The sequence below is a fragment of the Dama dama genome, chromosome 9 (genome assembly GCF_033118175.1).
Source record: "Dama dama isolate Ldn47 chromosome 9, ASM3311817v1, whole genome shotgun sequence".
Taxonomy (NCBI): Eukaryota; Metazoa; Chordata; class Mammalia; order Artiodactyla; family Cervidae; genus Dama; species Dama dama.
This window is the reverse complement of record NC_083689.1, coordinates 16,792,284-16,808,069: the sequence shown is the minus strand read 5'-3', so window position 1 is coordinate 16,808,069 and position 15,786 is coordinate 16,792,284. Positions and strand designations below refer to the sequence as shown.

Genomic DNA, 15,786 nt, shown 5'->3' with positions numbered 1-15,786 from the left:
AGGTGGCATTCAGGAGTCACCGACTTAAGGACCAAGGACTTCCCCCAACAGTCCCCAGATTCTGCAGAGTATCAGCAGGATTGAGCCCCTAGCCTGGTCATCCTTCTGAATTCCCCCCTTCCTCCCCTTGACCAATGAGGGCATTTCATTTAGGTTTTCAGTTCTATCCTGATGATTTCTCCCAAGCGAAGCATGCCTTCTTCACCTCCTTTAATCCCAAATTCCAGCTGTTCACCTATCCAGTTCTTCATCTGTCTCAAGTGTGAGCTCTCTTGTCCCTGGCCCAGAAAGAAGCAGGCTTCAGATTTGCAATTTAATTGAAATACTTCCTTCCCCCCACCCCCCACCAACTCTTCTCACAGTCCCAGGTTGGCTGGAAGTCTGTGCTCTCAGAAAATCTTAAGTCTGACTTCTCACCTCTCTACCAGCCTTCCCATTTCCCCTGGCCCCTTCCTGTCCTGTCCCCAGAGATGTTGATACCCTCCCTTACTCCTAGAGTTTCCATTTCTTGTCATCCTCCTCTCCTGCTGCTCTTCCCAGGCCTGAAAAGAATGGAGCAGCCACTGGAGTGGATGCTGTCTGCACGCACCGCCCTGATCCAGCGGGCCCTGGGCTGGACAGAGAGCAGCTGTATTGGGAGCTGAGTCAGCTGACACATGGTGTCACCCAGCTGGGCCCCTACACCCTGGACCAGGACAGTCTCTACGTCAATGGTGAGGGTCTGCCATCCTTTTTGTTTATTTTGTTTCTGCTGGGTTTTGTTGCCATGCAATCTCTAGTTGCAGTGAGGGGGGCTACTCTCTAGTTGTGGTGTGTAGGCGTCTCATTGTGGTGGCTTCTCTTGTTGCGGAGCATGGGTTCTAGAGCATGTGCATTTCAGTAGTTGTGGTACATGGACTTAGCTGATCCTCAGCATGTGGAATTTTCCCGAACCAGAGACTGAACCTGTGTCCCCTGCAGTGGCAGGCAAATTCTTAACCACTGGACCACCAGGGAAGACCACCATCATTTTTTTAACGTTTGCATTTCAAGAGGCCCCACATTCTCCCTATCCTTTCTTCACTCTGACCCATCTTTCCCCCTCTTCTCCCTTCCTCCCCCTACGTGTGTAGGATACAACCACCAAACTCAGACCACCACCCCTAGCAGTGAGTATTAAGAGGCCTCAGAAGTCTCTATAAACCTCTGTCTGAATCCTACCCCTTAGGAACAGAAGAGTCCAGGAGCCCACTGCCTCCTCTCCCTACCCCCATCTCCCTCCAACCTTGGGAAAACAGAGACCAATATCCACTAAAGTCCCAGGTGTAGCCCCTTCCTTCCTGGATTCCCCAAGATGATGAGGTCCCCAACCCAAGCACTTGGGATGTTTTCTCCCAGCTTCTGTGATGACAGTGCCTCCGTCAATGGTGAGGGGCTATGTTGGGGGTGGGTCTCTTCATCCCCAGTGGGTGGGCTCTGCTGCAGAAGGGTTCTGTACTTCCACTGGGGACTCATATTTCAAGGTGCTTAGGGCTCACCTTGGTCTTCCTGGGTGGCTCAGTGGTAAGGAATCCATCTGCAATTCAGGAGACTCGGTTTCAATCGCTGGCTCGGGAAGACCCCCTGGAGGAGGAAGTGGCAACCCTCTCCAGTATTCTTGACTGGGAAATCCCACAGACAGAGAAGCCTGGCAGGCTACAGTCTGTGGGATCACAAAGAGTCCAACATGCCTTACCGACTAAACAACAGAGCGCATCTTTGTCTCTCTGGAGACGGAGGGCAGTAGCAGACTTTGATCCCTTCCCGGTGAGCACTCAGTCTGCTTTGTAATGACTCAGAGGCATATTGGTCCAGCTGCCATCTCTCCAGTGGCCAAGCTGTCTCTTCGTTAAACATCTCTCCCTCCCCTTCCTCACCGTCTCACCCCCTCTTTACAGGTTACTCCCATCGGACCTCAGCCCCCACTGCCAACAGTGAGTATTTCTATGTGCCTGTGACCACCTCCCTTCCCCTGAAACATAGGAGTTGTTTAACCAGACAACCCTTCCTCCTGTTATACCCCTCTGGATGGTAGGTGTCCAGAGGACATGCATAGCAAATGTGGACTGAGTGGCAGGAGTCACCTCACCTCCCCTCCCCGATACACACAACCAAGGATGGTGCCCTGACTGCAGGCTAAACGGGGCAGAGAAAGACACATGTTTTGTTTCTTTGTTTTTATTTTTTAAAACTTTTTATTTTATATTGGAGTATAGCCGATTAACAATGCTGTGATAGTTTCAGGTGGGCAGCAAAGGGACTCAGCTGTACATACATACATTCTCCCCCAAACTCCCCTCCCATCCAGGCTGCCACATAACATTGAGCAGAGTTCCCTGTGCTATACAGTAGGTCGTTGTTGGTTATCCATTTTAAATATAGCAGTGTGTATGTGTCTGTCCCAAACTCCCTAACTATCCCTTCCCCCATCCTTCCCCCTGACCCCTGAAACCATTAGGTTTGTCCTCTAAGTCTGTGAGTCTCTTTCTGTTTTGTAAGTTAGTTCATTTGTATCATGTCTTTTTAGATTCCACATGTAATGGATGTCATATTTCTCCTTCTCTGTCTGACTTACTTCATTCTGTATGACAATCTCTAGGTCCATTCATGTTACTGCAAATGGCATTGTTTCATTCTTTTTCATGGATGAGTAATATTCCAGTGTGTGTGTGTGTGTGTGTCTGTCTGTCTGTCTGTCTGTCTGTCTGTCTGTGTGTGTGTGTATACACACATCTTCTTTATCCACTGCTAAAAGAGGAAGGAAAGTTATGATCAACCTAGACAGCATATTAAAAAGCAGAGACATTACTTTGTCAACAAAGGTCTATCTGGTCAACGCTATGGTTTTTCCAGTAGTCATGTATGGATGTGAGAGTTGGACTATAAAGAAAGCTGAGTGCCAAAGAATTGATGCTTTTGAACTGTGGTGTTGGAGAAGACTCTTGAGAGTCCCTTGGACTGCCAGGAGATCCAACCAGTCCATCCTAAAGGAGATCAGTCCTGGGTGTTCATTGGAAGGACTGATGCTGAAGCTGAAACTCCAGTACTTTGGCTACTTGATGCATAGAGCTGACTCATTTGAAAAGACCCTGATGCTGGCAAAGATTGAGGGCAGGAGGAGAAGGGGACAACAGAGGATGAGATGGTTGTATGACATCACTAACTCAATGGACATGGGTTTGGGTGGACTCCGGGAGTTGGTGATAGACAGGGAGTCCTGCCATGCTGCAGTTAATGGGGTCGCAAAGAGTTGGACACGACTGAGTGACTGAACTGAACTGAAAAGAGGCACATTTTTATAACTAGAACCACCACCACTGCCACTGTTTCTTTACAGATGTGCCACTCTCAATTTCATTTCTGGTGTCTTTTTCCTCAGCTGCTGGGACCTCCACATTCTTCCCAGTGTCTTCTCTGGCTCCATCCCCCAAGCCCACAAGTAGGAAGGCTCTTATTGGTACCCAAACCATTTTTACAAAATCATTCCCACAAGATCACTTCTTCCTTCATTGCTTACTCACCTTCCCTGAGTGAACACATCCATTTCCATGGATCTTAAGGGCCATCTGGCTGCTTAGGGTCCAGTTGTTCAGAATCTAAACCCTGAGTCCAGCCCCCACCACCCAGCTGCCAGACATCACACAACCTCTTGGTCTATGACCCTTAACATCATCATCCTCTCCCAAACTTGTTCCTTCTCCCCATCACCAAAGGCAGAGACATGAGTGCCAGCTTAAGCCCTCCCTCTTGCTCACCACCCACATCTGTCCATCACAAAATCATCTCCTTTTGGAATGTCTTGAGAGTCTTTCCTTTCCCTGCATCTGCATTGCTTAATCTTTATTTGGGCCACCAGCATTTGGACTACTGCAGTAATTTCCACACTGGCTTCCCACAGTTTTCCCCACGGCACCTGCAGTGTCCCTCCCAATGTGCCTCTGTCCATATAATTCCTCTCTTTTATTTATTCTTTTTTGGCTGTGCTGGGTCTTCGTTGCCACTTGCAGGCTTTATCTAGTTGCAGCGAGCAGGGGCTCCTCTCTAGTTGCGGTGCACAGGCCTCTCATTGTAGTGGCTTCTGTTGTGGGACATGGACTTTAGGTGCTCGGGCTTCAGGAGTTGCAGCACACAGGCTCAGTAGTTGAGGTGCCTGGGCTTATTTTCTCTATGGCATGCGGAATCTTCCTGGGCAAGGGATCAAACCTCTGTCCCCTGCATTGGCAGGCGGACTTTTAACCACTGGACCACCAGGGGAGCCCTAACTCCTCTCTTGTGGACAATCTTTGGATGACCCCATCTGGTCTACAAATCAAGTCCAGACCCTTGTCCTGCAGAGTCACTGCCTCAGTTTTCTGGGCTCCGAGGATCCCTCCAGTTTCACACCTACCCTCCCCCATGGCCAATGCACTTCATTCTGAGTGTAACTGTTCTGCCCTCCTGCCAGGACTATAGCCACGTTGTTCCCTCTGCTTAACATTTGCTCTGTTCCTATTCACCTAACTCTTACTCATAGGTTTGGTTACACTTAAAATGATGCTTCCTCTAAGAATCTTTCCTCAGTCACTGACTGGGTGCCCATCCTGGAATTGCACACCATCCCCCACCAGCTTCCCCTGCAGCATAATGACCTGATCACTCCACTGGCCACATTGAGAGACTATGCCCCATTCATCTTTTTTTTTTAAATATTTTATTTATTTGGCTGCATCAAGTCTTAGCTGTAGCATGTGAACTCTAGTTGTGGCACACCAGATCTAGTTTCCTGACCAGGGAGTGAACCCGGTCCCCCTGCATCGGTAGTGTGGAATCTTAATGACTAGACCACCAGGGAAGTCCCATGTCCTTTTCATCTTTGGGCTTGCAGAGTCCAACACAGAACCTCACACATACTAGGTATTCAATAAGTGCTCACGGAATGAATGCACGAAGGTGCCTGATGTCTTGGCAATTCCGGAATGTTCTCTCCTTCAGCTTGGGAAGCCTACAGCTTTCCTTAACCTGCTTCTGGTGCCTTGAGTAGAGTTCCCTCTGCTGTACAATTGGTTCTCGTTAATTATCTGTTTTATACGCAGTAGTGTATATATGGGCTTCCCAGGTAGCACTAGTGGTAAAGAACCCGCCTGCCAGTGAGGGAAATGTAAGAGATGTGGGTTTGATCCCTGGGTCAGGAAGATCTCCTGGAGGAGGGCATGGCAACCCACTCCAGCGTTCTTACATGGAGAATCCCATGGACAGAGGATTCTGGTGGGCTGCGGCCCATAGGGTCTCAAAGAATTAGACTCGACTGAACCAATTAGCACAACACAGCGTGTATTTGTCAGTCCCAGTCTCCCAGGAAACCTTGGCCATGACTGTGGCCCAAACTGGGCATCCTTCTCTTCCTCTCCCACTGCAGCCACTGACCTTCACCTGGTGTCCTTCACCCTGAACTTCACCATCACCAACATGCAGTACACGGAGGACATGGGTCGCCCATCTTCTCTGAAGTTCAGCGCCACTGAAAGGATCTTACAGCATCGAGTGAGAGCCCTTGATCGGCCTCTGTTAGGTCCACCTTGTCCCTGTGTATCCTCTCATCCCTTCTGCTCACCTCCTTCTCTTTCCCCACCAGCTCAGGGTCTTGCTCAGTAAGACCAGTGTCGGCCCCCTCTATGCTGGCTGCAGCCTGGAGTTGCTCAGGTGAGCCTCCCCCAGATGGAATGATTCATCCGGTCACTGGACCCTCTTGCACCGGGTGCTGGATTCAGTGGCTAGGCGTGTCCCTGGAAGTACTGAGCTCCAGGGCCCACTGTGACCCCTCATGCCTTCTTCATGCCCAGATGGTGCTATGCTCAATGCTTGGAAACAAGGCATCATGTTGTTATTTACAGAATCTGTATATTTTGTCTCAAATGAAAGCTCTCCCCTGCAAAGAAGTGGGATAATCAGTGCAAATTCCTATCTGCAAATTCCTTTTTTTAAAGAAATCAATTTATTTATTTATGCTTTCATTTATTTTTGGTTGTGCTGGGTCTTTGTTGCTGTGTGGGCTTTCTCTAGTTGTGGCTAGCTACTTTCTAGTGGTGGTGCACAGGCTTCTCTTTGTGCTGGCTTCTCTGGCTGTGGAGCTTGGGCTCTAGGGTGCGCTGGCTTCAGAAGTTGCGACACACAGCCTTTGTTGCTCTGCAGCATGTGAGATCTTCCGAGACCAGGGATCAATCCCATGTCCCCTGCATTGGCAGGCAGATTCTTAACCACTGGAACACCAGAGAAGTCCCTCTTTTTTTTTTTTCTTTTGGTCACATCGCACGCGTGATTTTAGTTCCTCCACCAGGGATTGAACCCAAGCAGGGCAGTGAAAGCAGCTAGTCCTAACCCCTGGACCACGAGGGAACACCCCTGCAAATTTCCAATTAAAATGTTTTCTGTCCTGAGTTTCCAGGGGCTGGTCTCAGATGAAAGACACTTAGGAGAACCGCTGAAGGCTTCCAAGCTAATGCCTTCAGCATCTCCCTTCGCCTCCTCCCTTTCACACCTAGATGGACTCCTCCTTAGTGCTCCACATTCCTGCATCTTTTCTTCTCTAGGCCTGAAAAGAGGGGAGCGGCCACTGGAGTGAATGTAGTCTGCAGACTCCACTCTGACCCTGCAAGACCTGCACTGAACAAAGAGCAGCTCTACTGGGAACTGAGCCGTGGGACGGACGGCATCACCCAGCTGGGCTCCTTCAGTTTGGACAGAAATAGCCTCTTCGTGAATGGTGAGGGACTACGTTACAGCCATGGTCTCTCAAAAGGAGGGGGACTTGAGTTGCCATTGTTTTCATTCTTCTGAAAGGAGCTCTGATCTGTCTTTTTCTCCTTCTGGTCTGGGTTGTCTTCATTATGATGAAGTAATAACTTGGTTCTGCCCAGTCTTGTTGCCTGCTTGCTTCTTCTTGAACATCCCTCCACCACCTCTTCTTCTCTGCTTTCCCCACATAGGTCCTTAAATCCTCCCTCTTCTTTAATCTTTTTTTTTATGTATAATATTTTTTATTTTATTTTTTGTATGAAAGTGAAAGTGTCAGTTGTTCAGTCATGTCCGGCTCTTTGCAACCCCATGGACTGTAGCTTGCCAGGCTCCTCTGTCCATGGAATTCTCCAGGCAAGAATACTGGAGTGGGTTGCCATTCTCTTCTTCAGGATCCCCTGAAGAACCCAGGGATTGAACCTAGGGATTGAACCCAAGTCTCCTGCATTGAAGGCAGATTCTTTACCATCTGAGCCACTACTTTTGCTTAATTTTACTGTTCTAATAGCAATAAAGACATTAACCCATTAAAATGCTTCAAATTCTCAATAACATGTTTTCAATTTTTCCTTGAAATAACTTCCTTCATTGTTTGTTTTTTTTTTTTTTTAACTGGTGTTTCCCTGGTGGTTCAGTGATAAAGCATCTGCTTGCCAATGCAGGAGATACAGGAGAGAGGGTTTGATCCCTGGGTCAGGAAGATTCCCTGGAAAAGGGAATGGCAACCGACTCCAGTATTCTCGCCTATAAAACCCCATAGAGGCCTGGCAAATCCCAGAGGGGTCTGGCAGGCTGTAAAATCCTGGAGGGGCCTGGCAGGCTACAGTCCATGGGGTCACAGAGAGTCAGACATAACTGAGCATGCGTGCACATAATTGCTTTACGATGTTGCGTTAGTTTCTGCTCTACAACAGTGTGAGTCAGCTCTAAGTATACTCACCCCTCCTCCTTCCTGAGCCCCCCACCCTGCCCCCATCCCACCCGTCTCGGTCATCACAGAGCCCTGAGTTGAGCTCCCTATGCTATACAGTAGCTTCCCAGTTCAGTTCAGTCACTCAGTCGTGTCTGGCTCTTTGCGATCCCATGGACTGCAGCATGCCAGGCTTCCCTGTCCATCACCAACTCTCGGAGCTTGCTAGCTAGCTATTTTACACATAGCAGAGTATATAAGGGCTTCCCAGGTGGTGCTAGTGGTAAAGAACCTGCCTGCCAATGCAGAAGACATGAGATGTGGGTTCGATCCCTGAGTCACAAAGATCTCCTGGAGGAGGGCATGGCAACCCACTCCAGTATTCTTGCCTGGAGAATCCCATGGGCAGAAGAACCTGGTGGGCTACAGTCCATAGTGTCGCACAGAGTCAGATGCAACTGAAGCAATTCAGCACACACACACAGTGTCTATTCCTGCCCTGCAAATAGGTTTATCAGGACCATTTGCTAGACTCCCCATATATGCATTTGTATACAATATTTGTTTTTCTCTTTTGACTTACTTAATTCTGTATGACAGTCTGAAAGAGAAGAACAAATGCTGTATATCCCTTAATCTTTTATATTCACCCCAATGCTGATTCAGCTTCTCTCATCTTCTCTCGGCAGGTTACACCTATGCAGCCCTGGCCCCCGCTACCACCCGTGAGTATGCCCCGCCTGGATTTCCTGGCCCGCCTCCACTTTGGGGTTGGAAAGCAGTTTTTCTCTGTCCTCCATGAGGGAAGCTTCTGGAAGATCCCTACCTCATCCCTTCTCTCTCTTCTGGATCCTGGTGGGACGTTCCCGCCCAGGAGGTTTTAGACACATTTATGTTCTCCCACCCGGCTTCCCTGGTGGCTCAGCAGCAAAGAATCTGCCCACAGTGCAGGACTCGTGAATTCAATCCCTGGGTCAGAAATATCCCCTGGAGAAGGAAATGGCAACCCACTCCAGTGTTCTTTGCTAGAGAATTCCACGGACAGAGGAGCCTGGTGGGTTACAGTCCATGGGGTGACAAAGAGTCGGACATGACTGAAGGACTGAAAAACGACAACAAAATTATCCCACTGTATTCTGACCTTCATATGGCTTGCATTTTAATTCTCCTAAAACCATGTCCTTAGTAGTCTTTTTTTAATATTTTATTTATTTATTTATTTGACTGCTTCGGGTGCTGGTTATGGCATGCAAGATCTTTAGTTGTGGCATTCAGGACCTTTTTTTAAGTTGCATATGCAGGATTTCTTTTAGTTGCGGCATGCAGACTCCTAGTTTCGGCATGTGAGATCTTAGTTCCCTGACAAAGGCTTGAACCCAGGTCCCATGCATTGGGAATCTTAGCCACGGGACCAACAGGGAGGTCTCCAGTCACCTTCTGAGGAACTGAGACTGGGGTTTCAACATATGAATGGGGGGACAATTCATTAATGTATATACACTCTATACCTTAATTCTCCATACAGTCATGTGATTTTGCTCCATTTTACAGTTGAGGAAACTCAGACTCAGAATACCAAGCTACACAGCAGATAAATAAGGAAACCAAGAGTTCATGCAATTCCAAAACTCATGTTGTCACTTCTTGCTATTTATAGTGAGTTTATCTCAAAAAACATGCTGATTTTTGGTGCACACCTATTATGTTCTAGTTCATGGACCAGACATAATAGATGTTCACCAAAATGCATTCCCAGCAAATCCTGTAATGAGAACCTTGTAGGTTTTCAAGAATCTACCACCCTTGTCTTTCTCAGTCACTAAGTCACATCCAAATTTGTGTGCCCCATGGACGGTAGCCTGCCAGCCTCCTCTGTCCATGAGATTGTCCAGGCAAGAATACCAGAGTGGATTGTCATTTTCTCCTCCAGGGGATCTTCCCAACCCAGGGCTCAAACCCATGTATCCTGCATCTCCTGCATGGCAGGCAGACTCTTTACCATTAATGCATCAGGGAAACTCACCCCTGCCTTAGGAGTGTGTTATTTCAACACCCTCAAACTGTCTTTGGTCCGTCACTGATCAAAGAAATGATGAGTGGAAGGAGAGAGAGAGAGAAGATGGATGAGCTAATGAAAGGCAGAAAGATGAATGGAAGAAGGGAAAGTGAAGGGAAGGAGGGAGGATGTATAAACAGATGTGAGGAGGGAAATAGGAGTGAATGGAGTGAAAGGAGGATGGATGGAAGAAAGGAAATGATGGAGGGAGGGAGCAAGGAAAGATGGATGAAAGAAAGCAGGGAATGAAGGAAAGAGGGACAGAAGGATCATAGAAGGAGAGACTAATGGGAAGAAGGGAAAGAGTGAGGTAGGAAAGAAGGATGAATGAGTGGATGGATGGATAAGTGGGTGGATAGAAGAAAGGAAGGATAAATGGACAGATGTACAGATAGGTGGGTGAAAAAAAGGAAGAAAGGATAGAAGGAAGAAGAAAGGACAAATGTTTGGGAAGAAATATGGAAGGATGGAAGGAAAGGTGAACAGAAGGGAGCCTGGAAGTAGTGAAAGACAGAAAGGAGTGATGGGAAAGGAGGAGAGAGAGGAGGTAAACTTTTATCCCAGAGAAAAGCTTTTGCTTAATCACTTAGCTCCTGCTGTGCTTATCTAGCCAAGAGTCAAGTCAAGGGGTCTCTGGTCTCACTTGCATCGTACATTCATTTATTCTACTTCTCTTGGGGTCTGTAAAAGTCACCCCAGCTATTGATCCATCTGTTCCCAGCACTGTGCTTAAATGTCTTAGAAAAATTAACTTGTTGAAACTTCATAACAACCTTTGAAGCAGGAGTCATTATTATATTATCTTACACATCAATTCACCGAGATGCTGAAAGGTTGGTTATATAGCTGCTAGATTGTTGGGTTTTTTTAACCAGTGCATAAAAGATCGGCACATCTGGCTGTAAGGGGAGGAGAAAGAGAAAGAAATATACACACACTCACACACATATATTTATATTTATATGTATATTTATTTATACATTACATAATATATAATATATAAATTACATGTTTATATAGTATACATTCACTTATAAATTTATATTTAATTATAAATATATGTGCATAGAGAGAGACAAAGACAGAGAGATGGAGAGCAGAGAGACTATGACAGATGTCTGGGGTCATCAGTGCCCTTTTCTCCTGGGAAAGGACAGAGCCACCAGTGTTTTCACAGAGCCCTCCACGCCTACATCAGGGCGCAAAAAATGAGTCCCCAAATCATTAAGCCAACCCTCACTGGTTGCTGGAGCCGTCACATCAGCAAGTGACCTTCAGTTTGATCGGGAAGAAGACACAGGACCCTTGGAAGCCCCACCCGGGTGGGCACTGGGACCCACGCTCCCAGTGAACCTGAACTCTCTCTCTACCTACTGCAGCTGGGGAGGTCAGTGAGGAGCCCTTCACGCTGAACTTCACCATCGACAACCTGCGCTACTCGGCAGACATGGGTCACCCAGGCTCCCACAAGTTCAACATCACAGACACCCTCATGCAGCACCTGGTGAGATGCCTGCTTCCCCCGCTCACCCCACCGTGTCCCTCCTGTGCACCGACACCACACAGTGGCTCTCTCCTTCCTCTCCAGCTCAGCCCGTTGTTCCAGAGGAGCAGCCTGGGTGCCCGGTATGCCGGCTGCAGGGTCATCTCCCTAAGGTGAGAACACCTCCCCACCAGCACACCGCCTAAGGACATGGACTCCTGGCTGTGGGAGCTGCCCCCAGAGGCAGCAGGCTCTCCTTGGAGGGTCCTATTCTACATTCATTTTTTTCACATTACATTGTTAATTTTTTAAAATTGTGATAACATAATTTTGTTTGTTGTTGTTCTTATTGTTTTAGTCCCTAAGTCATGTCCAACTCTTTTGTGACCTCATGGACCATAGCTCTCTAGGCTCCTCTGTCTATGGGATTCTCCAGGCAAGAATACTGGAGTGGGTTGCCATTTCCTTCTCCAGGGGATCCTCCCGACCCAGGGATGGAACCCATGTCTCGTGCATTGGCAGGCAGGTTCTTTACCACTGAGCCACTAGGGAAGCCCAATAACATAAATAATATAGATGTAAAATTAGCCTTTTTAGCCATCTTTTAGTGTACAATTCAGTGATATTGATTATATGCACAATAGTGTGCTAACGTCATCACCATCTACTCCCAAAACTTCTCATCACCCTGAGCAGAAACTCTGTGTCCCCTGAGCAGTTAATCTCACTTCTCCTGGTCAGTCTGTGAACTGTTGGTATGGGTGAAGCACTTTTCATTCATATTTTCATTCAACTGACACTGATGGTACAGCCTCTGAGGCAGATGGTGCCCTGGGTGGCAGGCAGTAGACCTGCCCACATCTAGTCAATAAAACTGATACCTAGTAGCAGAATAAATATCTAAGTAAAGTGATTTCAAAGACAGTGAGAGCATAAAGAAATAGAAATGGGAGAGAAGTTTCCCAGGTGGCTCAGTGGTAAAGAGTCTTCCTGCCAATGCAAGAGACACAGGTTCAATCCCTGGATTGGGAAGATCCCCTGGAGCAGGAAATGGCAACCCACTCCAGTATTCTTGCCTGGAAAATCCCATGGACAGAGGAGTCTGGCAGGCTGCGATCTATAGGGTCACAAAGAGTCTGACACGACTAAAGCAACTTAGCACACACGCACACACTTGAATTTATACTGTCCTTTTAAAGAAGATGAATTTTTTCTTTCCTTTTTTACTTTTGCATGTCATTTTATTTTCATCTTCTCTAGTTTTATTGAGTTGTAATTGACATATAGCATTGTATTATTAAAGTGTACAACATAATGATTTGATATATTTGTATATGGTAAAATGATTATTACCATAATACATTTAGTTAACACCCATCAACACATAATTACATTTTTTTCTTGTAATGGGAACATTTTTTTAGCATCTCTTTCTTTAGCACTAGACACCTAGTTCTTCTCAGCATTTGTGGAGGTGTAAATGCCACTACAGGCATTCATTTTTATTTATTTTTTTTTTTCAGGCATTCATTTTTAAAAAAAAAAAGTTTGTTTTTAATTGAAGGATAATTGCTTTACAATATTGTGTTGGTTTCTGCCATGCATCAACATGAATCAGCCATACATAAGTATACACATATATATGTATACATACATAGGTATAGGTATACCTATGTATACATACATAGGTATAGGTATACATATGTGTATAGGTATACATATGTCCCTTCTAGCAGAGCACTGGTTTGAGCTCCCCGAGTCCACAGTAAACTTCCACTGGCTATCTGTTTTGCATATTGTAATGTGTATGTTTCCACGCTACTCTTTCCAGTCATCCCACCCTCTCCTTCCCGCCCTATGTCCACAGGTCTGTTCTCTATGTCTGCATCTCCACTGCTGTCCTGCAAATAGGTTCATGAGTACCATCTTTCTAGGTTCCATGTATACATGCATGCATTTTTGAAGTGCTGGTTTTGCAAGAACCTTTTTTAGGGTCTATTGTATCACATTTTGTAGCATTGGTCTCATCTAGGATCAAGGGATTCAGGGGCTAAACAACTCTAAACCCTTCTAATCTCTCCATACCATAGAGTTCCTATTAAATGAATATCTACCATGTGTCAAATTGATTTTTTTTTAATTGTAAAATACACATCACATGAAACTTACGTCTGAACCATTTTTAAGTGTATAGTTCAGTCGTTGTTGTTTAGTTGATAAGTCATGTCTGACTCTTCTGCGACCCCATGGACTGCAGCCCACCAGGCTCCTTTGCCCATGGGATTTCCCAGGCAAGAATACTGGAGTGGGTTGCCATTTCCTTCTCCAGGGGATCTTCCCAAACCAGGGGTTGAACCTGCATCTCCTGCATTGGCAGGGGGATTCTTGACTGCTCAGCCGCCAGGCAAGCCCATATAGCTCAGTGGTGTTACATGCATTCACATTGTGGTGCAACCAGGCTCCAGAACTCACAAAACTGAAATTATGCCCATTAAACATTAAACAACAGCTCCTCGTTTCCATCTACCCCTAAATGCTGACAACCACCATTCTATTTTCTGTCTCTATGAACTTGACAACTCTGGGTACCTCATAGACGTGTACATTATATAGTATTTTTGTGCGTGTGACTGGCTTAATTCATTTAACATGATGTTCTCAAGGTCCATCTGTGCTGCATCCTTTGCCATAATTTCCTTCTTTTTTAAGGCCAAAGAACATCCCACTGTATGGATGAACCACATTTTAAAATCCATTCAGCAGGACTTGGGTTTTCACACAGAGCAGGCAGTGTGCTAGGTATGGGGCGTTCCACATGACAACAGTGAACTAGACTGTCCTATTTCCTGGCCTCATGGAGGTCACCATCCAGAGGGAACAGGGACAAATAACATATGCTCACATAGAAGATAACCAGGCTTGTGATTCGACAAGCATGGGATATTATGGGAACCTGAATGGAACCTGACCCAGCCTGGGAGACTTCTTGGAGGAGGAGGATGAAGTGTTTAAGTGGTGACCTGAAGGATGATCAGGAACTTACACAAGTAAAGAAAGAAGGGGAGAAACTTACAGGCAGAAGTGACTGCATGTGCAAAATCCTAGGGTGAGAGAGTATGACTAGGTGAAGAAACTAAGAATGGTTCAATAAGGCTGGAACACAGGAAGTGAGGTATATGAGGTGACCACAGGTAAAGAAGTGCCAAGCGGACTGCATCTCCCAGAGATCAACCTCTCCTTCCCCAGGTCTGTGAAGAATGGTGCCAAGACACGTGTGAACATCCTCTGCACCTACCGGCAGTCCCCGAGCAGCCCCAGTCTGCTCGCCAAGCAGGTGTTCCATGAGCTGAGCAGACAGACCCACGGCATCACCCGGCTGGGTCCCTATTCTCTGGACAAGGACAGTCTCTACCTCAATGGTGAGTGGTTCTCAGCCCACCTCACTGGGTCCACACCCTAACTCCAGAAGAGTCTCTATTAGCTAGTCAGTTCTCTCGGGGAAACCTTGAGACAGACTCGGGTGTGAATCTCGACTCCACACTGAACTCACACAGCCACCCTGCAAAGCTGGTCCTTGATCAAACCCATTTTACAAACAAACAAACTGAGGTTCTGAAAGATTATGTAATTTGCCCAAGTGGGTGTGGCTTGAGAGTGGCAGAGTCAGGGTACAAGACTGTTTTCAGGATCCAACACTGTGCTCCATTCTATGCATTTAACTCATAGAAGAATCTTTCTAGGGACTTCCCTGGTGGTCCAGTGGTTAAGACTCCATGCTTCCAAAGCAGGAGGCATGGGTTCCATCCATGGTCAGGGAACTAAGATCCCACATGCTGAGGGGCATGGCAAAAATAAAAAATCTTTCTAGGGGAGACTTAGGGAAAGAATAGCTCATATTTGTCTCCTTTCCCCACTTCTCACTTTCTTTTTTAAATACACCATGGTTAAGTAAGGTCAATTCCAGGAATACAAAGATGGTCCAACATATACAAATCCATTAATATAATACAACATACCAAAAAAGGAGGGATAAAAATCACATGGTCAATTCATGATCATAGTTGCAGAAAAGGCATTCAACAAAATTCGATGCCCATTCACAACTGAGGAACCCATCAAAGGTGGTACAGAGGGAACACATCCCAACACAACAAACCCATGTATGACTAACCCATAGCCAACATCACACTCAGTGGTGAAAAGCTGAATACCAGAAACAAGGCAAGGATGCCCACCCTCGCCACCTGTAGCCAACAGAACATTGGAATTCCTGGCCACAGCAATCAGACAAGAAAAAGAAATAAAAGACATACAAACCAGCAAGGAAGAAGCAAAACCATCACTACTCACAAATGACTAGCATCTAATTCTAAATTCTACATCAGTTTGGGGTAATTTTTTTTAAGTCATTGACCTCCTTTATTTCTTCCTTTTATTTAGTGATTTAAAACGCCATCATTTTATTTAAACGGGCAACTGGAATGATTAAAATTTTTGCTTATATTTTTTATATAAACATGTGTCCACTTTTTAAAAAATTATTTTCCC

At 46.2% G+C, this 15,786-nt stretch overlaps 1 protein-coding gene across 1 annotated transcript in view; it reads left to right on the top strand.

The window, feature by feature from the left end:
* LOC133062742 (mucin-16-like) overlaps window positions 1–15,786 on the top strand; it is a 107,787-nt gene that overhangs the window by 78,719 nt on the left and 13,282 nt on the right. The window contains 10 exon segments of the mRNA XM_061152143.1: window positions 541–713; window positions 1,917–1,952; window positions 5,414–5,538; window positions 5,630–5,697; window positions 6,585–6,757; window positions 8,389–8,424; window positions 11,135–11,274; window positions 11,276–11,312; window positions 11,315–11,411; window positions 14,485–14,657. Of these exon segments, the coding sequence (XP_061008126.1) occupies window positions 541–713; window positions 1,917–1,952; window positions 5,414–5,538; window positions 5,630–5,697; window positions 6,585–6,757; window positions 8,389–8,424; window positions 11,135–11,274; window positions 11,276–11,312; window positions 11,315–11,411; window positions 14,485–14,657 (1,058 nt within the window).